We start from the raw sequence: 23,903 nt of genomic DNA on the forward strand, positions 1-23,903 counted from the left end.
AGAAAGCTGAATTAATAGCACAACCAAGGCTCTGATATTGGGAAAAGGCAAGAAAGTATATATCTACCCAGAGAGCCTTTATGCCTTTGCCATGGCAAATGTACACAGGCCCATCTACTTGGAGTGAGGGCTATGAACAGAAGAAGGTAAAGACATCAAAAATAAAAAAAAAAAATTAAATTTGGACTTATTGGCTGCAATTTGGGCACCTGTTAAAGTAGCCATAATCCAGTGTCCGTGTCATCTGAAATGGGAGGGCACAGAAGCAAAAGGGAACAGACTGGCAGACCTAGCAGCAAAGAGTGCTGCCTCTCAGCACCCGTCAGATTGTCTGGTCACCCACCTGGCTGGCACCTACTCTTCCAGAGCAACCAACATACAGGGAACAGGACCTATAGCTCACCTTTCATCTGATAAAGGAACAGACCCCACAAAGATGGTATCAATTGGAGAATGGACGACTATTGCTGCCCCAAGCCCTCGGGCAGAGACTGGCTAAGCAACTACATGGAGGAACTCACTTAGGAAACAACAAGCCAGCTGAGCTAACAAGGAAAGAGTTTTTCTTCCCAGATATGGACTCAGTCATCGAGGACATCACCACCTGCTGTCAGGCCTGCCAACAGACAAACGCCTTCTCTGGTAAGGTACCACCAATGAAGGGGAGAGAGTGGATAACAGAGCCAGGCAGATAATGAGAAATTGACTTCACAGAGGTAAAACCAGATCAGTATGCATATACATATTTACTTGTTTATGTTTATCATTTCAGGATTTGTGGAAGCTTTCTGACACAGCCCAAACAGTGACTAATAAGTTGTTAGAGGAGGTAATTCATCCCTATGGATTGTGCTTCAGGGTAAAATCAGATAATGGGCCTGCCTTTGTCAAAAGTCACTAGGGAATTGACCAAGACTTTGGGATTAACTGGAAATTGCATTGCACCTATCATCCCCAAAGTTCAGGACAGGTAGAAAGGATGAATCGGACCTTGAAGGAGACTTTAACTAAATTAACCCCAGAGACTGGCAAAGGATGGGTGGGACTCCTTCCCCTTACCCTATTAAAGGCCAGATATACCCCTTATGTAAAAGGAATTACTCCATTTAAAATTATGTATGGGACCTCTCCCCCCATCCTGCCCCAGATAGGTCTTGAAAAGATAATTGACTTTACTAATGAAAGGTTTTTACTATTCAAGTCTTACAAAGAGTACAGAAGTGCATTGTTCTAGTAATCAAGGCTGCTTTTCAGACACACCTAGATTGCCCTCATCTCTTTCAGCCCAACAACAGAGTTCAGATCAGGAGACACCATTTTGGGATGTTAGAAGGGCCCCCCAAAGGTCATCCTAACCACTCCAATGGCCATTAAAGTGGAGGGGACAAAATAGAAGAGGATTAGACTTACTTTTTAAGAAACAAGGGGGCCTATGTATGGCTTTAGGTAAAACTTTATGGTGGTTTGATTCAGGTGTCCCCCCATAAACTTAGGTGCTCTGAATGCTAGGTTCCCAGCTGATGGAGATTTGGGCATTAATGCCTCCTGGAGGCAGTGTATTGTTGGGGGGCAGGCGTATAGGTGTTATAGCCAATTTTCCCATGCCAATGTTTGGCACACAGTCCTGTTCCTGTTGCCTACCTTATGTAGGCCAGGGGTTGATACCCACCTCTACTCATGCCATTATTTCCCCCCTGCCATCATGGAGCTTCCCCTCAAGCCTGTAAGCCAAAATAAACCTTTTCTTCCCACAGGCTGTTCTTGGTTGCGTGATTTCTACCAGCAATGTGAACCTGAGTGAGACAGTAAAGTGGTACCGAGGAGTGGTATCATTTGCTCCTAGAAATCTGACTGTGGCTCTGGCATTTTGGAACTGATTTTCAAGAGGAATGTGGAAGGATTTAAAATCTTGGGCTAAGAGAAGGCTTGCAGTGTCTCTTGCAGTAAGTACAGCTTGGTGGACTATTCTGGTCAGAGTTGAAAGACCTGAGTGCAATAAGAACTATGGACTGTGAGGTTTGGATTATGAGGGTAAGAAAAAACTTTGCTTGGATTGGGCTAACAGTTTGTGTGAGAAGCTTGCTGTTAGGTCTGTGTCCTGAGAAGTTGCGCAGGGTTGCTTTGTATATAAATGAACTGGTATGAGCAGAGGGATATGGCACAGGAAAAAAAAAAAATCTTTGGGTGAGCTGCTGCCCATTCATCTGCAATTGAGAGATTCCAATATTTGAGATTGGGCCAGCTGACCTGCACTGGGGCAATAAAAAGAATGTAGACTCTTTTGAAAGGGCCTGAGTGCTCATGGAGTGTCCTGTTCTTCAAAGTCTGCTTTATTCCCCCCCTGGATTAACAAACTGGCACCCTACCTGGTATTGTGGAGTATAAGAAATGCAGGAAAGAGAAGGTCAATGAGTTTGCAAAAAGTCCATGGGCAGTGTGAAGCAGGTTTGCTGGATGCCTGCATGGAGACCCCATGGAGCCATGAGGATAAACCCAGGCTTGTAGTGGAGACCCAGTGGAGATGCTGGGACCACAAGATGGTTGCTAAGGAAAGCTACTGGCCCCAGATAAAGTTTTCCAGGACTGTGAGTAGCCTAGATGGAGGGGTAGAATTGAAACTCCAGAGACTTGTTGCTGGTTATAATTAGAGACTTGTCACTGGCTAGATTGTTGGACTTGGAACTACAGTTTGGTGTTTGCCCTGTTTAAATCATGTATTGCTTGAGTATTTCTTTCCTATGCCCAATGCTACCTTTTGTAGTGTTGGTGTTTATTCTGTGCCATTCTGGGTTTTTTGTGTTTTTTTTTTTTGAGGTTATTTTTTGGTATTATGGCTCAGTTAAAAGATATTGGACTATGGAAACGTATGAACATCATTGGAATTGATAAAAACTATGGGTACTTTTAAAGTTGGATGAATGCATTGCATTTTCAATCATGTATGGCTATCAGTTTATGGGGACCAGGGGTAGAATGTGGTGGTTTGATTCAAGTGTCCCCTATAAACTTAGGTGTTTTGCATGCTAGGTTCCCAGCTGATGGAGATTTGGGAATGAATGCTTCCTGGAGGCAGTGTATTGTTGGAGGCAGGCATATGGGTGTTATAGCCAATTTTCCCATGCCAATGTTTGGCACACTGTCCTGTTCCTGTTGTCCACTTTATGTGGGTCAGGGGTTGCTATCTACCCTCTGCTTATGCCATCATTTTCCCCTGTCATTGTGGTGCTTCTCCTCAATCCCGTAAGCCAAAATAAACCTCTTTTTTTTTCTACAAGCTGCTCTTGGTTGGGTGATTTCTACTAGCAATGTGAACCTGACTGCAAAAAACTTGTTGCTTTTATGCCAATCAGTTGGGAATAATCCAAAATACACTGGCTTTAGTTAGAGAAAATCTCAAATAAAGAGAACTTCAGAGACAAGCCACTAATAACTGGCTTCAGTCTATGTTTAGTTGGTCTCCATGGCTAACTTCCCTTGTCTCTTCTATTGCTGGCCCCCTGAAACTACTGCTCTTAGGCCTTACCATAGGACCTACATTATTATGCTCTAAGTAGATATATAAAGAATAAAATAAGTTCTGTTCAACTTATGGTACTATGAACACAATACGCCCCCTTAGATGAAAATGCCCTAGACAGTGTTCTACAGGAACCAATGATTTGACTTAGTGTCATATCAGTGGGGAGATGGAAAATGATTGTAAAGGGACATAACAGATCTGGTTAAACATCCTCCTGTGTAGCCCTTAGGCATACATAATGGAGGCCACCACCCAAGTTGATCTTCCTGACAGATAAAGGAAAAGTTCTGTTTTCTGTTACTAAGAAGTGGGATGACCCCTCTGTGCAATGTACCATGACCTTCTTGTACCTCTCTGTTTCTAAATACCTTGGTGATTACATAGCATGCAATGTTTCTTGCTTCATTTCTGCCTATGTGATCTATGTAATGAATACCTTGTGACTTCTTGTAGTAGCCCCCCTCCTTTTAACAGTAACTTTATGGTTTAACTCCCATCCTGTTTTATCTATAAACATCATGTTATTATTTCCAGTAAAAGCTGACACACTGAACAGTTGGGTCTGCATCCTGAGATCCTGACCTCTGGAATGCAAACCTGATGCACCAGTTTTTTCTTGTTCTCTTTTTTACCCAATAAAACATTGCCTCACAAAATAAATAAATAAATAAATAAATAAATAAATAAATAAATAAATAAATAAAAGCGTGGGGGGGGGCCCCTAGGGAACTAAATACATAGTTCTCAAAAGAAGAAATACAGATGGCATATAAACATCTGAGAAAGTGTTCAACATCCTTAGCCATCAGGGAAATGCAAATTAAAACTACTTTGAGATTCCATCTCACTCCTGTCAGAATGACTATCATCAAGAAAACAAATGGCAATGAATGTTGGTGAGGATGCGGAAAAAGGGGAACCCTTCTGCACTGTTGGTGGGAGTGTAGTCTGATACAGCCATTGTGGAAATCAGTGTGGAGGTTCCTGAGACAGCTAAAAATAGATTTACCATATGAGCCAGCTATAGCACTCCTCGGCATATATCCTAAGGACTCGTCTCACTATGTTAGAGATACTTGCACAGCCGTGTTTATTGCTGCTCTAGGCACAAAAGCTAGGAAATGGAACCAGCCTAGATGCCCATCCACAGATGAATGGATAATAAAGATGTGGTACATTTACACAATGGAGTTCTATTCAGTGGTAAAGAAAAATGAAATTACGAAATTTGCAGGGAAATGGATGAATCTGGAAAGTATCATACTAAGTGAGGTAATCCAGGCCCAGAAACCAAACATCACATGTTCTCTCTCCTATGTGGATCCTACCTACAAATCTCTACACTTGTGTGTGAGCTGGAACCAAAAATCACTAGCAGAGGCCAGTAAGCTACAAAAAGGCTGTAAGGGAGGGAGGAGAGAGAAGAACTTAAGGAGATGGTATTGTATATATGTGTGTGGTGGTTTGATTCAGGTGTCCCCCATAAACTTAGGTATTAGTGTCCCCAGCCGATGGTAATTGGAAAATAAAACCTCCTGCAGGCGGTGTATTATTGGGACTGGGCTTATGGCTATTATAGCCTGTTTCCCCATGTCAGTGTTTGGCACACTCTCCTATGGCTGCTGTCTACCTGATGTTGGAGAGGGGCTGATGACTAACCTCTGCTCATGTTGTCATTTTCCCTGCCATTATAAAGCTTCCCCTCGAGTCATTAAGCCAAAATAAACCTTTTTTCCCATAAGCTGCTCTTGGTCGGGTAAATTCTGCCAGGAATGCAAACCTGGCTGCAACAGATTACAGGGAGTGGATGGCCAAAACAAGACCAGGTGAAGAGATTAAGTAAAAGAAGGGTAGGGGAAAGGTCAATTAAAATTCTAAGACATATGAAAGCCTACTTTTTTGGACAATGGCACATCTAGAAACCATAGATTGTTACTAGAAAATTTTCAGTGCCAGGGATGGGATATCTCCTAGTAAGTTGTTGGCCAGGGAGGTCCCTATTGCCTCCCATACATCACAGATTATTGCCAAGGCCCTAGGTTTTCCACAAGAAACAGATGGTAAGACCATATTGCTGAAGACTTCACATGCCTGAGAGGCAAGGTCACTGAGAAAACAAGCTGGGGCCGAGCAGAAAAACCTTCTCTCTGTAGTCCAGCTGACCATAAACTGGAAAAGGCTACACTACATACAGCCCTATAGGAGACAAAAGTCATCAGCAGTGAAAACAGTGGGCACTGAAAGCCTCAATTTTGGCCAGATAGGACAAATGACCAAACAGGTGCAATAGTGACATGTCTGCTCTGGGGAAAACCAACTGCTCTCTAATTGGACTAGAGGACTGCTCTATGGGAAGGAATACATGGCTGGTACTGAAAACCTAATCAAAAGCCTATGGCAGGAGAGGTCATGAGCCTTAGGGGTATAAAGCCTGCTCTTGCCTAGTGAAATGCATATATTATGCTCACCAAGCTGCCCTGTAAGCACTGTACTTAATGTTCATATTCATATATTAATGCTACTATCACTTCTGGTTAGAGAATCTTCTCTTTTCAAGATGGCTGTGACCACTGGGATGACCAAAAAGACAATAATGCTGAGAAGATGTGAAGGAGGAGTGTCCAGCACTGAAACATCTCTATCACAGTCTCCAAGACTCAGGGTCCATTACAGAGGAGGTGGCAGAAAGAATGTAAGAGCCAAAGGAAGGGTAAGACTCTTCACAATTCAACTGTCCAGACAGAAATTGGCCTCAATATCCATGACCTCGTAGTACCTAGCAATACCTTCACAACAGGAGAAAAAGATGATGACATCAAAATAAAAGAAGGACTAATGGAAAGAGGGAGGGGATATGACAGGCAGTGGAGTTGTGAAGGGGATAGTGAGAGAAGGGAGGGAATTATCATGATTTATTGTCTATAAGTACAGATTTTGTCAATTAAAAATTACAGTCAAAAAATAACTGCTATAAATCAAGCATTAACATAACCACAAAGAATAAAATAAGTAGCCTAAACAGATATTTATATGAAAAAATGAAATGAATACACTAATGAGGCAAGAAATGATTAATACAGTCAAAAATGTAGTTACAGGCCATGCATAATTTGTAAAATTAAAAGGAAAAACTAGTGAAAATTTAAAAAAAAGATGCAGTTTCTAAATGTTTCCTTGAAAGGAAATAAATAAAATGCACTGAATGATTCATTTGAACTTTCATATGTATAAACTACTAACTGCACCTATACATTGAGCCCTGTAGAAACAGTCATCTCCTCACTGTCTCCCTCACCTAGGACTCCGAGCACCTGGGAACTTTCATCCCATTACCGTCCCCCCTCACCTAGGACTCTGAGCACCTGGGAACTTTCATCCCATTACCGTCCCCCCTCACCTAGGACTCTGAGCACCTGGGAACTTTCATCCCATTACCATCCCCCCCTCACCTAGGACTCTGAGCACCTGGGAACTTTCATCTGTATCACTGTCACCCTCACCTAGGTTTTGGAGCACCTGGTCTCTTTCCAGCTGAGTGTCTCGGATCTTGTGTTGCAACATCATCAATTTCTCCTCGTACTGCTTCTTAAGGGTCTGCAGTCTCTTCTGACTGTTTTCCAGTTCGTCAATCAGCTTTTGCTTAATTGCAATTTCACAAGTGATGTTTGCTAAGTCAGCTTGATAATTGGCTACTTACAAAAGAAGGAAAAAAAAATTCATAGAATCAGGCCAAATGATGGTAATTCTACTTATCAAACAAGAATGTGAAAGCCACCATGTGTATTCAGATGTTCACTTGACAGCTATTGAAAAAAATTCCTAGATAAACCAACATCTAAAAGGTAAACAAGGCAGTGTTCACCTTGGTCGAAACAACAGAAGCTTTTTATACAAAAGAAGAATGGAAAAATCACACAATGATAAAAATCTAGTGGGAGAAGGAGCACTTATGAAGCTTAGCACATGAGCCATGGAAGATCAGTAGTCTCAAAATCTGCTTTCACTAAGGATAAAACGGAGAATGTTACAGGTTTTCTACAGTGGTTTCAAAAGCTCTCAACATGATTCTGCCTTCATATTAAAGGTCACATACCTTTTTCATCTGATTCTGAATCTGATTCATCAGTGCTTTCACCACCTTCAATGTCATCCTCCTCTTCCTCCTCCTCGTCATCCTCTTCCTCTTCATCCTCACGATCACTCGTTTCTTGACTCTCTTCCTAAAATGTGATTTGTAAGCATTAGTAACACACCATTGGCAAAGCAAACTCAATGCACAGAAGCTCAAGATTTGAATTTATTAGTTAAAAATCTTGCCAAAATTTTAATATTGTTATATAATAATTTTGTCTTAATAGTTCATCTCACATTTTTAATTTTTTTTTTCATTTTTTATTTATTTGTTAGATACAGAGGGAAAGAGAGAGAATGGGCACATCAGGGCCTCTAGCCACTGAAAACTCCAGATGCATGTACCATGATGTGCATCTGGCGGACCTGGAGAATTGAACCTGGGTCCTTAGGCTTTGCAAGCAAGCACCTTAACTGCTAAGCCATCTCTCCAGCCCATCTCATATTTTTTATATCTCCATGTGCACACACTGTTTTCACAACACACTATTTGGCAATATTTAATAACTTGCATTTCTGAAGAAAAGTCCTCAAGGTATACATGGAATGTATGACAACTATTTTCCTTTTCTACATATGTGGTAGTAGAGTTATCAGCAACAACCAAAGTGCCCAGTGAATAAAAGTTACAAGTCCATGCTTCCATACTTACCAGTTCTAACTCATTGTTTTCTCTTTCTGAAACACCCTTTTCTTCTTTCTTTTCTTGGTCTGTATCTGCATTATCTTCTTTACTAGCAACACTAAAAACAAAGCAAGAACATAAAAGTATGGTATTAAAGTACAAAGGAAACACTTTTTTCTCAGATATTTTTTAAAGTCAGTAATTTATATAAAAAAAAAACCAAACTGAAAGGGTTAATTGACTAAGCAAAATTATCCTGTCTGATGCTTAAAGAAAAATGAGTATCAACACTTGACCAACACTAAAAATAACCTTTATTATCTAGAAATAGCTCAGCTCCTGAAGCTAAAATGTGACAAGACAGCTCAGAACTAGGAACAGTACTGGCCAGTTAATTATAATATGTGGCAAACAAAATTCAAAAGAAATAAAAACAGACATTTTTGTTTCCCATCTGAATACACAAAAAAATTTTCTCATAGAAACAGACAGTTATAAAACTATATTTTTATTGATACCCTAATAAATTTAAGAATAAACTTAAAGATCCAAAATAACTCTGCCAAGGAGTATATGTACATTGGTCATAATCATCAGTATTCTGGTATTTTTTTAGGCTATAATCATAGTGAGTTTTTGCATTCAAAACTGTCTTAAGTTCAGGCTGTCCTCTGAGCTAGAAATTCCAGATCTATCATAAAATTTCTCATAAAATTGGAAGTCTCCTCTTCAGTTATGTAATGACTACAGCCATACCTCTACAGAGGTGTGAAATAATGGTTATGGCTACAGTAAGGTAATAGGTATGGTAGTCCAGAGAGAAAATAGAGGACTCCGGTGAGCAAAGTTTGTGCATGTCCCAATCACTTTGATCTTTCTTGTGTTGACCAAGCACAATAAACTATGCACAGAAGTCACACTTCTGTTCACCAGGCTCATGCACGTAACCAAACAAAGCAATGAACTCTAAGTGAATTTGCAAGAAGAAAGGAATGCTCAGGTAAGGTAATATTCGCCAAATAAAATTCCTCTAGAAAGAACTTAAATTTTTTTTCAGAACAACTTTATGATAGTTACCATTTCTTTCAGATAGTCTGCCAGATTGAATATTACCTTAATACATGTATTCATTTCTAATTCCTAAGAAAACAAATGGAATTGATTCAGGCTCTGTTATTACATAATTCTGTTATTACTTAACTGTAAGTCCCTGTTTTCATAAATATTTCTGTGCTCAGAACAATATGAATACAAATATTTTTAATTTATAAGCACTTCCTAGAGTTTTTAATTTATGTTTACTTATGTGATCATTTACTCTCTCATCTCTACTTGACTAACTCATTGGAGTGAGGAGCACATGCATGGCTCAACCTTTTATTCCATGCACTCACGGGTTGGAACTAGCATCTGTCAAAAAAAATTGTTTCCAATGTATTACATGAACAACTGTGTTTTAACATGCCTATGTATCTCAGACACTAAACTAGAATGGAATAATAAGGTTTGAAAGATACATAAAGTTGCAGGGATAACACTCTGTGGGATGAGGAGAATGTGCCAGTAATAATAGCACTATAAAGTAGTCCCAACTGGCATCAAGTACATTAGAACAGGCTCCCAGGGCATTGTCAAGGCATTGTATTAGAGAAAAATGAACTTAGGGGAAACTCAGAACCATTCAGACTGAACATTTATGACAATAATTTTACAAGATGCAGTGCTGCATAGAATATACTACGATTTTCCATTCTCATGCACTTCAAGGTAAAATTTTCATAGAAATTATCATTTATTCAGTCATTTTAAAAGGATAGCAACATATACTTAAATAGTGCTATACTTCAGTTTTAGGCCAAAGGATCAGAGAATGTGTGGGGAAGACATGTCTCATTAGGCCTTCCTGCTCCCTTCTCAGTGTTTTCTCACCTACACATATCGCAGTATATAATGTTCATTATATTTGGTTCCTTCATTACTTCAAGTTCCATCCAAAGTCTCCTTTCAGTCAGGTTTAGACACATAAAACTTTTCTGAACACTTCACTAAACATTCCTTCCTTTGTTCCCTTAAGTCACAATGCCCAGGCTGATAAGTGTTATCTTTTATTTAAAGTCACTGATGCCACCATGGTACAAAAAAAATAAGTGACTCTGTGTGTGTGTGTGTGTGTGTGTGCGCGCGCGCATGTGTGTATATATATTCTCTAAATATTATTTAAAAGGTTTAAACTTTTAAAATCTGTTGGTACTGATAATTATTGTATCCTCAATAAACAGACCAATTGACACCTAAAATAAAATCTAAGCAACAATAGAAGATAATTAAATTCATACTTCACACAGAAGCCAAACTTGGGAGTTGGAAGGACATTAAATTAATCCCTCTTTGACAAACAAAAAAGAAACTGTGGCCTGGGGAAATGTGTCTACTCAAAGGGTATGAAATCAGGTGTCCTGGCTCCCAGGCCAGCATTATAGAACCCTACACTCCAAAGCATCCACCTACAAGTTGGTTAAAATAGTTTGTCAGGATCCACCTGTGTCCTGAACCAGAATTTCCCTGTTATCAAGGTTCTCACAGTTATGTATATACACTTAAGATTGAAAACTAGCCCTAGAACATTAATCTCTCTGTATTAGCTACCCAGTAATGATCGTGTACAAATCAGAAGCAACCTCAGTTTATTGAGTACATTTATTTAACAGACTTGAATACTTTAATGTGGTGAGATGCTTCCACATGTAACTTTGAAGATGCATCATATTGCACCATTCCCAAAACAAGGGAAAATTCACATTTGTAATGCTGTAATTTAATTCTATTGATAAATATACAGACCTAAAAATAATGAGCAGGTGATTTCCAGTGTAACTGAATTAGAATTACATTCTAATTATAGAATAATTTCTTAAATAGTTACAGACTTGTAGAATAAAAAAATTAGAAATTTTAGAACCTTAACATACAGAATAGAATCATAGAGTATACATTATAAAATAGCATATTTATTATATTTATTTATAAAATAAATATTTAAAGTAAATTAGTCAGGTATATATAAAAGTTCCCAAATTCCCATTTTAATTAGAGATGAATTTCTAATATGCTGCTGCTAAAATGATTACATATTCTTTCAAACGTTTTTTTTACTAATTTGACTACTAAAACACCTATGTATATCTAAAAAAAGTACAAAATTTAATGCAAATTTAAATAAATAATAATAATCCCAAGTCAGTAAAAGGTAAGTTTCCCTTACACAGAATTCAGCAATAGGCTTCTAAGTGCTGCTGAATGTCAAATGGGAGAAAGGAGAGGAGCCTGATTTTGATGCTCACTTGGTACACATTTTTAAAGCAAAACTGTTTCTCTAGTTTGCCCTTAAGAATCACTGTTAATCTTATCTGTAGTAAGGCCACAGTTTCCTTTGTTTTTTTGCCATTTAATGTTGTGTTCCAACAAAGACTACAAAATAAGGAAGAGAAGAAAGATGGGCCCACCCCTGAGTTGGCATATACTATAACAAAATGTCAATTTCCACCCAATTAATAATTCCCATTCTGCTTGCAAGTTTCTGAAAGACACAGAAATTGCTGATTTTTATTTGTTTTTTTCATGTCAAATGTTAGATTTGTTTGGGCAATTATATATTTACACATAATCATGATGATGATAGTTTGCTATGAAATTGCTTGAATTTTAATCTAAGTAACTACTGAGAATTTGATTCTGTAAGAAGTACTTTTGAATTTTCTGTTACTTTTGTTATTTTTATAAAATCATTACTTTTAGGAATATACAGCTAATCTAATCTGAAGCAATCTATAATTCTTAACCGCATTTCCTTGCGAATGGTAATCAAATATTTAAATGACATTTTAATTTTAAAAAAACCTGGGAAATATTCCAACCTTCTTTCTTCTCGATTGCTTTCCTCAAGTTTCTGTAGCCTTCAAAACCACGAGGCACAGTATTGGAAGGCCAAGCCAATGAAGGACAAACCAGACAGTAAAAAGCGAAAGTGGTAAGAAGGTAAAAATGGTGCATGAGCTTGAAGACTTTAAAATAAATTTTAAAAGATATCATTAAAGGACAATACATAGTAAAAAGGCAGTACATTCTGTATGGATACAAAGTAAGTAAAAATTCAAGTAATATTATATCTAAGAAGAGTATATAAGACTATCTGTGGAAATTAACAGTCAACTGCAATTTCAATTTATGCAAGTTGATAAGTAGTAAATGTTTGGATGCCATTGCTGTTTTAGTTTGATACAGTTAAATTTTCTCAATTTCCACCATTTGAAAAAAAAAATCCCACTTTCAACAACATCATTCTTCCCTTTAAATTTTTCAAAAGACTTTTTTATGGCATCATTAAAAGAACTTCACAAAGTAATGCCTTTATACCACAATGCAAAAATACTAATACTACATACTGGTACTATTTTTTAAAACTTGTATTTTTGTTTTAATATACATATGAACATCACTAGATCTAATTAAAACAGTAACTTATGTCAAAATACACATGAAATGGTATTATGAGCAGATGAATATGGTTGTTATGCTATAACTGAAAAAATATAATTTTATTTAATGAAAATAAAATCTCAAAATATGGGGTTAATTTACAATACTAATTATTATAAATGAACAACCAAAAAGGTGTATCTAAGGCAAAAGTGGACATACAATGGGAAATTCATTAATTTCCATTAGTAAGACTACTTTTAATCAGAAAAGTATAAGAAAAACTATAAATTTACAAACTTATACTTTATTATATAATTTAAAGACTTCTCAATACAAAACTGAGGATCTTTTCTCAATGGACTATGCCGATATTTGTCATGTAGACAAACAGACAGATGTGCTAGGCTCCAATCAAGCACACAGCAATCTGCATACAGTACATACACACACACTTTGCCCAGATTCCAATTTTTTGAATTATCAATATTTTAAAATGAAGAGATGAAACCTGAGTCATGTATTATTTCATTAAGTCATTCAGATTTTAATTTTATACTGTGTGCTTTCATGTGATTATTTTTGATCTGTGATTGTTCCTTACAATCACTTATATGTTACTATGCGATGAGTCTAGAAATCTGAGAAAAAAAAAAAGTCTACAGATTGATATTAACATGGAAACAAATGACTGAGAACAGTGATTAGAAAAATAAAAGCCAATGCTTACAAAAGCTATGGATTTCTGGAGTTTCAACCCAACACCACTAAGTACAAATATAGTGCAGTCTGAAAGATACATAAAGCTTTTTATATTTCAAGTCATTTAAAGCCAGATATCCAAAAAGTATGAGACATGTGTGAATGGTAAAGTTTATGCATTTATAAGCATAAAACAATGTGAAAAAATTAGTCCAATCTAGGGTCATACTGGTGATGATGATCTACAATGGCTCAAAGGCTATGACTCCATGGTAACAAGTCCAGATTTGCTATTTTCAATATGGAATGGCTGTTTGCCTTATGCAAGAAAGTTGTATTAAAATATATGGCTAATATGAGTTTAAAAAGCAGATAAATTTTAACTTCCTTCCCCAAAGCCTCTTTAGTAAACACTGCCATCAGGCTAGAGAGATGGCTTAACAGTTAAGGTGCTTGCCTACAAAGTCCAAGGACCCACATTCAACTCTCCATATCCTACATAAACCAGACACACAAAGGTGAGGCAAGCACAAGTGTACATGCCTACCAGGCGGCACAAGCATCTGGGGTTTGATTGCAGCTGCTGAGGCCCTAGTGTGCCAATTCTCTCCCTGCCCCTCTCTCCCCCTCTCTCTCTCTAAAAAAATAAAACAGTTTTATTACTGTGCTACATCTAGTGTGAAAAGGGACAAGAGAGACAAAGAAGGGGTCGGGGGACTCTGCTAACAATTCTGACACAAGTGTACCAGAAAATAGGCAACACAGTGTGTTCAGTTATTTGAGAGGCAAATAACCTAGTTAACAGGACTGCCATGAGGCTTGAAGCTCCAATTCCTTACTAACAGGTCTGAGTTGTTTTACAGCTCAATAAAAATTAAGCACAAAGTGGTAAAGAACACCTTAAAACCCCACCAACCAGCTATTGACCAGAGCTCTGGTAAAGAATGATGTGGAGGATAACGGCCATGTGCAACAGCATATGTGTGTGTCTTCCTGGGACACAAGTGTAGTTTCTGACCTTGAACAGAGCTTAATCCAAAGGCCACATGCCACTTAGGCTTTAAGAATCTCAGTAAGCCGGGTGTGGTGGTGCACGCCTTTAATCCCAGCACTTGGGAGGCAGAAGTAGGAGGGTCACCATGAGTTCGAGGCCACCCTGAGACTACATAGTGAATTCCAGGTCAGCCTGGGCTAGAGTGAGATCCTACCTCAAAAAAAAAAAAAAAGAAGAATCTCAGTAAAATGATGATTAAAAACAAAAAATTCTTCCTTGACTTGGTTTACTTCTCTAGGTTCAACTGCCTGAAATTTCTGTTTGTATGAATGCATCCTTTATTACAAACATCCCCAAAAGGAAGTTCGCTGGTTGTCATTTCCACTGGCATGACTTCCTTTAGTTTGCTGGCAATGCACCTGAGTTTGAATTCATGGATATGAGAAGGGAAAAATCACAATATTAAAATGGGGAGCAGGGCTGAAGAGATGACTTAGCAGTTAAAACACTTACCTGCAAAGTCTAAGGACTCATGTTCGACTCTCCAGGTCCCACGTAATCCAGACACACAAAGTAACACAAGCACACAAAGTTGCGCATGCGCACAGAGGGGTGCATGCGTCTGGAGTTCAAATGCAGTGGCTGGAGGCCCTGGTGCACCATTTCTCTCACACTCTTTCTCTCTCTCTTGCTCTCTTGCATTAAACAAAAAAAAAAAAAAAGGCCAGTCTGTTGGGCTTGCCTCAAAAAATAAAAATAAAAATAAAAATGAATGTGTAGTATTTCTGGGTAGGGAAAAATTATATAATCACTGGATAGCAAAAGAAGAATGGGTAGAGATAATGGGGTGGGTGAGATATACGAAGAAAATAAGAATGAAGAGCTAAATCAAAAACTGACATTTATCTGATGTCAAAAGTTGGTCTATTCCCATGAAGGAGAAAGTTTTCTTTCTCCATATATGTCCATTCTTTTTTTTTTTAATTTTTATTTATTTATTTATTTGAGAGCGATAGACACAGAGAGAAAGACAGATAGAGGGAGAGAGAGAGAACCTCTGCAAACAAACTCCAGACGTGTGCGCCCCCTTGTGCATCTGGCTAACGTGGGACCTGGGGAACCGAGCCTCAAACCGGGGTCCTTAGGCTTCACAGGCACGCGCTTAACCACTAAGCCATCTCTCCAGCCCTCCATATATGTCCATTCTTGAACCCTTCTAAGTTGCTGTGACTATACTATAAAATGAGAAAAATCATTTTTGGGGTGAAATGGACACAATATGTTGATATAATGTTCTAGAAGAGAATAGACAAAACTTCTAAATAATTTCCCATTGTATTTAACCCAAGTTTTTAAATGAGGTCTCTGATAGATAGAATAGCTAAATATGATAAATGTGAAGAGCTATGTAGCAACTGTACAATGCAGTTGGAAGCTGTGGCCTCTGCAGAGCTCTGGTGGGAGACTCCTTAAGAAAGCTACAGTCATTCTAAAGATTCCTGAGACTCTTGCTTTATGATGTGTTTGTTTTGTTTCAAGTCTATGTCCAAGACAAAAATTTCTTAACTAGGGATTTATGATACATATAGCTAAAAGATATGGGGACCTAAGCTGAATAAAATACAATACTTTCTTAATATAAAATACTTTTCTAGGGCAGGAGAGATGGCTTAGCTGTTAAGGCATATTCCTGCAAAGCCTAAAGACCCAGGTTCAATTCTCCAGGTCCCATGTAAACCAGATGCACACAGTGGCACATGCGTCTGGAGTTGGTTTGCAATGGCTGGATGCCCTGGTGCGCCCATTCTCAATGTCTATCTCTCTCTCTCTCCCTCCTTCTGTCTGTCTCAAATAAATAACTAAAATAGATACATAAAATAAATGTTTAAAAATCATTTTTCTATAGAATATAAGACAAATTTTATTAAATTCCATAAATTTATATGAATAATAATATGGATTCATTAACTGACTCTCTAGACTTATGTTTACAGCACACAATTTCTAGGTTAAATGATACAGATGTCAGTGTAATAAAGACTCACTATAGCATTGTGTAAAAAGGGCTTTATATTATATTTTTAAGTACTCTATGATTATAATTTTTAGAAAATATTAATATTTTGTTTGCTTTTTTTTGAGGTAAGCTCTCACTCTAGCCCAAGCTTATCTAAAACTCATTCTACAGCCCCAGGCTGCCCTTGAGCTCATGACGATTCTCCTACCTCAGCCTCCTGTGCATGCTACTATGTCTAGCTAGAAAATATTAATTTCTTTTTGTCATCCTAAATTTTTAATTTCTTATCTGACTTACCCTTTCTGTCTAACAATATTTATCCCCAATTAAACCTTAATTATTAGAAAGTAATTTATTTTCCTCACTTAGATATTTTCATATTAAAACCTGTTGCTTAGTGAGTTAATAAGATGCACTATTTTACCTCTGTCACTCACTAAATTATTTACAAATACTCAATTAGAAATAATTTCCATTTTATTTCAATTTTGCTTCCCTTATGATGGATAGGGGTTCAACAGTAAAGAAATAAAGATAAATATGGATAAAATATTTTTCCATTAGTTTGTCAGCCAAGAGTGCTGATCACTCTTGTGCATTCTCACAAAAGTTATCTGAGCCAAAGTTGAATTTTACAAAAAAAAAAAAAAACGGTATGTGCAGTATGTTCATGCTAGTTTACATGTTCTAGGGTCCTTACTCTTCAACTGCTCTCCATAAAGATAGAGTTAACAATGATACATACCCTGAAGCTGTGGAAACATTTAACAGCTGAAGAAGGCAATGCCCCAGCCATAAGTGTACAACTTCTTGTTAGAATTACTTAGGTAATTCTTTTTTAAAAAATTTTTTTTAACTGTTACACACACACATACCAGGGTCTCTTGCAAATGCAAACAGCGCCAGATGCTTGAACTACTTTTTTTGTTGTTGTTTTTATTGTTGCTTTTGTTCTTGTTTTTTGATGTAGGGTTTCACTCTAGCTCAGGATGATCTGGCATTCACTTAGGGTGGCCTCAAACTCCCAACGATCCTCCTAACTCTGCTTCCCGAGTGCTAGGATTAAAGGCATGCACCACCATGCCCGGGTTGAACCACTTCTTTTAAAAAAAATGTTTTTGTTTATTTTTATTTATTTATTTGAGAGTGACAGAGAGAGAGAAAGAGGCAGATAAGGAGAGAGAGAATGGGCACACCATGGCCTCCAGCCACTGCACTGCATGAACTCCAGATGCGTGCGCCCCCTTGTGCATTTGGCTAACATGGGAACTCGGGAATCAAGCCTCGATCGGGGTCCTTAGGCTTCACAGGCAACCACTTAACCACTAAGCCATCTCTCCAGCCCTTGAACCACTTTTTGTATCAGGTTTTAAGCGGATAGCTGATGAACTGAACCTAGGCTGGCAGGCTTTGCAAGCAAGTGCTTTTAACCACTGAGCAATTTCCCCAACCTCTAATAATTCTTTTTTAACAAAAACCTGCAAAGCAGAGTGAATCTGAAGTATTTAAGCCTCCAATAACTTTGATAAGCTGACTGACCAAGAAAGAAATATCTGATTGTCTAAATAAATTTCTACTAAAACAAGCAAAGTAGCAAGTTAAAAAGTCAACAATAATTTTACAAAGCCTCCTCCAGCAACAATCCATGTGACAAATAAGATTGCCTTACGTTTGAATATCTAGCCAAAAATGTTACAATTTAATTGTACTTGCATGTCAAATATATTCTCAATAAATGACTGCACTATAGAGTAAATATATAAATATATAAACAATTTATGAGAACTTAACCACTCACACATTACCAGTGGTCAAATTTTTATTTTCTTTCTCTTCTTTGCCCCCAGTTGATTCTAACAGGAGACATTATCATGAGACAAGGAAGAGAAAGCCTAAAGCAGTGGTGAAAAGCTGAGTTACTCCTTGTTCAGAAAGCCTGAAATAGCATGAATGACTTCCACACAAAATACTTAAGAGATCAAATGACATTCTGATGGATTAGGTTAGCCTTTGGTTAAACTAATCTAGACAGGAATTAGATTATCCATGAGCATACTTAATCATATTAGGAAATGAGAAAGTATGAAATCACTGTTATAATGGTCCACAGAAGCTTTTCAGAAAGCAGGATGAATGGAATGCAAAAGCAGTGATTTGAAGAAATAACACAGTAATTTGAATAGGAAATTTACCCTGTCATAGCCAAAACAAAACTCTTACCATACAGTTATGGCTAAACTTACTCTTCTTACAAATAAGGAAAGATAAATGATTTAAAAGTATATCAGTGTAACGTGAGGTAATTTGCATAATTATTTTGGTATTCATATATATAACAATGTATACTCACTATAATTACAAAGTAAAACATTCTGAAAAAAACTCAAATATTCAATGATTTTATACTACCTTTTCTTCTTCTTTTTTTCTTTCCTTTTCAGCTTCTCTAAGTCTTTCTTTGCTAGATCTATGATTTCAATGGTTTCTTTGTCTGAAGACAGGAAAGCGGGAGAGAAAGCTGATGGTCCACTGAAATATGGAGATCTTGCTGTGGCTCTTGTTAGGTTTTTTCTAAGGTTCTCATTCACTGCTTCACTTTCTAATAATTTTGCCCTAATGAATAAAAATATCATTAAGTAAGGAACAGCTTTTATTGTGGTAAAACATGACAAAAATATATTATTCTGGCCATCTCTAATCTAAGCGAACGTGTCTGCAACATTACGAATCATATATCCACTGCTGTGCAACCATTCATCTCCAGGGCTTCATCTTCCCACACTAAAGCCTCACATGCATTAAACATTAACTCTCCTTCTCCCAGATTCCCTCACCCCAGCAACCCACCCTTCTTCCTTCTGTTTTTATGAATGTGACAGTTCTAGAAAGAACTAGGGAGCATTTTAATGAGCTGTATTGGAAAGAGTATAAGAGAGAAACAGAGGGTGACTATGTTCAAAGTATATCACATACAAGTATTAGACTGCCTAAAATAAAATAAAATTCCATGTTTCAAATATCAAAAAGTTTTTTGAAATTCATTGCAGCAATGTTATAAGGTAGTTTTATTTTTTCAAAATGAAAGCAATCACAAACTGTTTAGGATATTTTTTTAAAAAAAATTCTAAATATATTTTATTTATTTATTTATTTGAGAGAGAGGAGAGAGAGAATGGGCATGCCAGGGCCTCCAGCCACTGCAAACAAACTTCAAATGCTTGCAACCCCTTGAGCATCTGGCTAATGTGGGTCCTGGGGAATCGAACCTGGGTCCTTTGGCTTGGTAGGCAAGTGCCTTAACTGCTAAGCCATCCCTCCAGCCTGTTTAGGACACACATAGAGAGATAGATAGTTTTGTTTTGTTTTTTTCAAGGTAGGGTCTCACTCTGGTCCAGGCTGACCTGGAATTAACTATGTAGTCTTAGGGTGGCCTCAAACGCTCAGTGATCCTACTACATCTGCCTCCCAAGTGCTGGGATTAAAGGCATGCACCACCACACCCAGGTAGCATTTAGGATGTTTTTAAGTCTACTGATAGAATAATAATAAACCTGAAATCACACTCGTATGTGTTCAGAAAAACAAACAAACAAAAAAAGCTAAATATGCAAGTGCCAGTGGAAACTCAATTCCTTGAATTGAGGCCAGTGAGCATGCTGTCCTTATTTTGTAAACCTACTACTCAAAATACACAAGCAGCATGGTTCCCACAATTCAATTCCTCATTCATCACATTAAAATCACATTTCTAAAACATTTCAATGACTAGTCAATCAAAGCAGAGCCTAAATGGCTGACAGACATTTAGTTCCTTAATACCTCATGGGAAAATTTGTATCACTAAGGAAACCTGAGTTTATAATGAAAGCATTCTTTTGTTTGGTAGAGCAGTCCTAAAAATGACAAAAGGGGGAATGTATTAGTAATATGTAAAAAGAGACTGATGAGATTGTAAAGACCTTAGACTAGAGAATAAAAAAGGGGGATTCAGAGAGACTCCAGGCCAGTTCCTTCCCTTTCAAAGTTAATATAAACTATCAAGAACATAATACTCCAATTTCAATGCAATAAATTTTCAAAGTTAATATGGCACTTATGTGATTGAGACAAGACTCTAAAAAGAAAATTTTCCTAATCTCAGTCTCAACATTAAGTTACTAAGCACTTTTGCCATATTTTCAACTAGTTCCAAGGGAAATGCCAGGTTATTTGCAGCCACTAAAATCTAAAAAGAATATTCGGCTTGACATTTTCACTCTCTATCAAAATTATTCATGATACTTTTAAATCCTTATAGAGATAAAGCATACTTAAATAAATGGATATGTTTTCACATCAATGTCCCATACAATGTTTAAGGAAATTTATGTAATATATATTTGGTGTCATATGTGAGCAGAAAAATGATTACAGTATCTTTAAATAATTAAATGAGTCTTGGAGTACTGTTTAGTGATAAAGCCTGTATTTATCTGGGGTCAATCCCTGGCACCCAAAAATAATAAAGAAATAACTAGCTACATATCAATTTCTAAGATTTAAGATTACAAAATAACTTTAAACAAAGTTCTGAACACAGTACTATCACTTTTTTTTGTTTGTTTGCTTTTGAGGTAGGGTCTCACTCTAGCCCAGGTTGACCTGCAATTCACTACATAATCTCAGGGTGGCCTCGAACTCATGGTGATCCTCCTACCTCTACATGCTAAGTGCTGGGATTAAAAGCCTGTTCCACTATACCCACCTACTATCACTTTTTTTATGTCAAGAAGGCAACCTATGGTTAGGAACTCAGGTTAACAATAAAACTCAAAACCAAGATTCATTATTGTTAAACAGAAGAAAAAGTAGAAGCACTATTTTATGAATTTCTACATCTTAAATATAATAACAATGTCAAAAGCAAATGAACAGGTAACAAATCAGCTGAGATAATGCCATACATTTAATTATTGCTATTGTTAAATTTTTAAAAATGGTACCTTGGGCTCGAAAGATGGCTTAGCGGTAAAGACACATGCCTACGAAGCCTAAGGACCCCAGTTCAATTCTCCAGTCCCATGTAAGCCAGATGCACATGGTGGTACATGCATGTGGAGTTCATTTACAGTGGCTAGAGCCCCTGGCATGCCCATTCTTGCTCTGTCTCCCTCTCTCTCTCTGTCTCTAATAAATAAATAACAATAAAATCTAAAAAAAAAAAAAAATGGTACCTTATCTTTTGCTGGGTTTTACCTTAGTTGCAAGATTTGTATTTGTATTTGGAAAGGGCTGAAACTTTAAGGACTTACCTCCATAAAGCCCAACTACATTTTTTAAAAGCTCATTTTTTCACAGGCTATGGGGGGGGGGGCATGTTTTTCTCCTCTTTCGCTCTCTTCACACTTACCTCCACCTCTAACACACACACACACACACACACACACACACACACACACACACACACACCCTTACTGCTGCCTATATTTTATTTATTAGAGAGAGAACATAAGATATGAGGGGAAGTATAGACTTCCCTTGGAAGAAACAGACTGAGGACTTGCCAGCTTGCCTCTCAGCTGCCAATCACTGGATCTAGAATCATCAGTGTTTAAAAGCCCCATTCTTCCTTCTGTAAAAGGCAACTAAAACCTATGCTTTATCTATGATTGTTATAAGAACAATTACAAATTAATTAAAATTTTCCTAACTAACAGAATTAACAAATAATAACTATTCATATAAAAATTACAAGGTTAGAGAGATGGCTTAGTAGTTAAGGCATTTGCCTGCAAAGCCCAAGGACTCATGTTTGACTCTCCAGATCCCACATAAGCCAGACACACAAAGTGACGCAAGCACAAGGATGCATATGCACATTAGGTGGCACATAAATCTGGAGTTTGACTACAGTGGCTTGAGGCCCTGGTGCACCAATTCTCTTTCTCTCATTAAAATAAATAAACACATGAAAATTAGAAATAATATAATTATGTAAACACAGTGAATTGCAACCACAAGATAGTGATATATGGAATCATGCAAAATCATTTTAGAAAAACATTTACTATAAAATGTTCATGATAGAGCCAGGCATGGTGGCGCACACCTTTAATCCCAGCACTCAGGAGGCAGAGGTAGGAGGATCGCCATGAGTTCAAGACCATCCTGAGACTACATAGTTAATTCCAGGTCAGCCTGAGCTACAGCGAAACCCTACCTCAAAACATCAAAAAAAATTATGATATAATATCACATTTCAAAGTACATATAGCAAATTGAATATACACAGTGATGCCAATTTTGTTAAAGAACACATGGAAAAACAATTGATGAGATATATCCAAATGTTACAACAGTTTTCAACTCTTAGAATTGTATGCATGAGTGATTGATTACAATTTTCTTCTTTTATATTTCCTATGTGTTTAATTTTCATAAGATGTTAATACACCAAAATATGGGGATTAAATTATGATTGTTTCACAAATAATGTGACAAATAAATTTATTAAAAATTCATTGTCAGGAGCCTGAGGTAGGAGGATCACTGTGAGTACATAGTGAACTCAAGGTCAGCCTGGGCTAGGGTGAGACTATCTCAAAATACCAGAAGGTCACTATGATTTTATACTTAGAGTAATAACATTTAATATAAAAACATTAACAAGTGGCAACATATCAATATAGATTTTCATGTAATTCAAAGAACTGTCTATGGAAGATTTCATGAAAATAATTTTGACAAAAATATGGATTAAAGTAAAATTCAATACCTAAACAACATGGTAGGCCTTTCCATCACCTTTCAGTTACAGAACTTTTACAATCTATTCTTTTACTTGAGCCCTCTAATAACTGTAAGACTAGCAAGTATATTTTTTTCTTATAGACAAAATAATGCCCAGAGATATTAACTGTATTGGTCAAAGTTATATATCTCATTAATAAATAGAAGCTTAAATGTCAATTCAGATAATCCCATTTGAATTCCAAGTTCATTAATGGTTATCAAATATGTTAATTATTTTTATATCATACTTTATAATCCTGAGATTCTAGAATACTACTCCCCAGGGTGAGGAAACACCTAATTAAAGAGCCATGAAAGAGATATCAAAGTTGGGAATTTGAAATGAAGTATTAACCTCTACCAGAAAAGGCTGATTAGTGATTGAACTAGGGGGCCTGTATATTGCTTCTGTTCTCTGAACAACTTTAGGGACAATCTGAGCTGCAGACTCAAAAAGTAAGATGCCAGATGCTGCTTTCAGCTACTGACAGTGGGAAAAGATTTAAGCATGTTTCTGGGAAGGACTGATACCAGTTATGCCATTTGGGAAACAGTGAGATCAAGGCTAGTACAGTCCCAGAATAACATGGTGGAGGAGAAAACAGATTGCCAGAAGCACAAAGTGCTATCAGTGGCAATCGTCTGCCAGTGTCATAAAAAAGATGAA

The 23,903-nt window shown here is 37.1% G+C and overlaps 1 protein-coding gene across 12 annotated transcripts in view; it reads right to left on the minus strand.

Moving 5' to 3' along the window:
• The window catches only part of Kif21a (kinesin family member 21A), a 166,437-nt gene that overhangs the window by 64,829 nt on the left and 77,705 nt on the right, over positions 1–23,903 (minus strand). For 5 of the 12 annotated variants that reach the window (XM_045151548.1, XM_045151554.1, XM_045151553.1 and 2 more), the window contains exons 11-15: positions 18,875–19,078; positions 12,191–12,229; positions 8,304–8,394; positions 7,614–7,740; positions 7,021–7,212 (exon numbers count right to left, since the gene is read on the minus strand). In XM_045151548.1, coding sequence (XP_045007483.1) covers positions 7,021–7,212; positions 7,614–7,740; positions 8,304–8,394; positions 12,191–12,229; positions 18,875–19,078 — 653 coding nt within the window. The remainder of the gene's footprint in view (positions 1–7,020; positions 7,213–7,613; positions 7,741–8,303; positions 8,395–12,190; positions 12,230–18,874; positions 19,079–23,903) is intronic. The other 7 variants (XM_004662178.3, XM_045151552.1, XM_045151555.1 and 4 more) reach the window with 3 other exon arrangements.

The sequence above is a fragment of the Jaculus jaculus genome, chromosome 6, assembly GCF_020740685.1.
Source record: "Jaculus jaculus isolate mJacJac1 chromosome 6, mJacJac1.mat.Y.cur, whole genome shotgun sequence".
NCBI lineage: Eukaryota > Metazoa > Chordata > Mammalia > Rodentia > Dipodidae > Jaculus > Jaculus jaculus.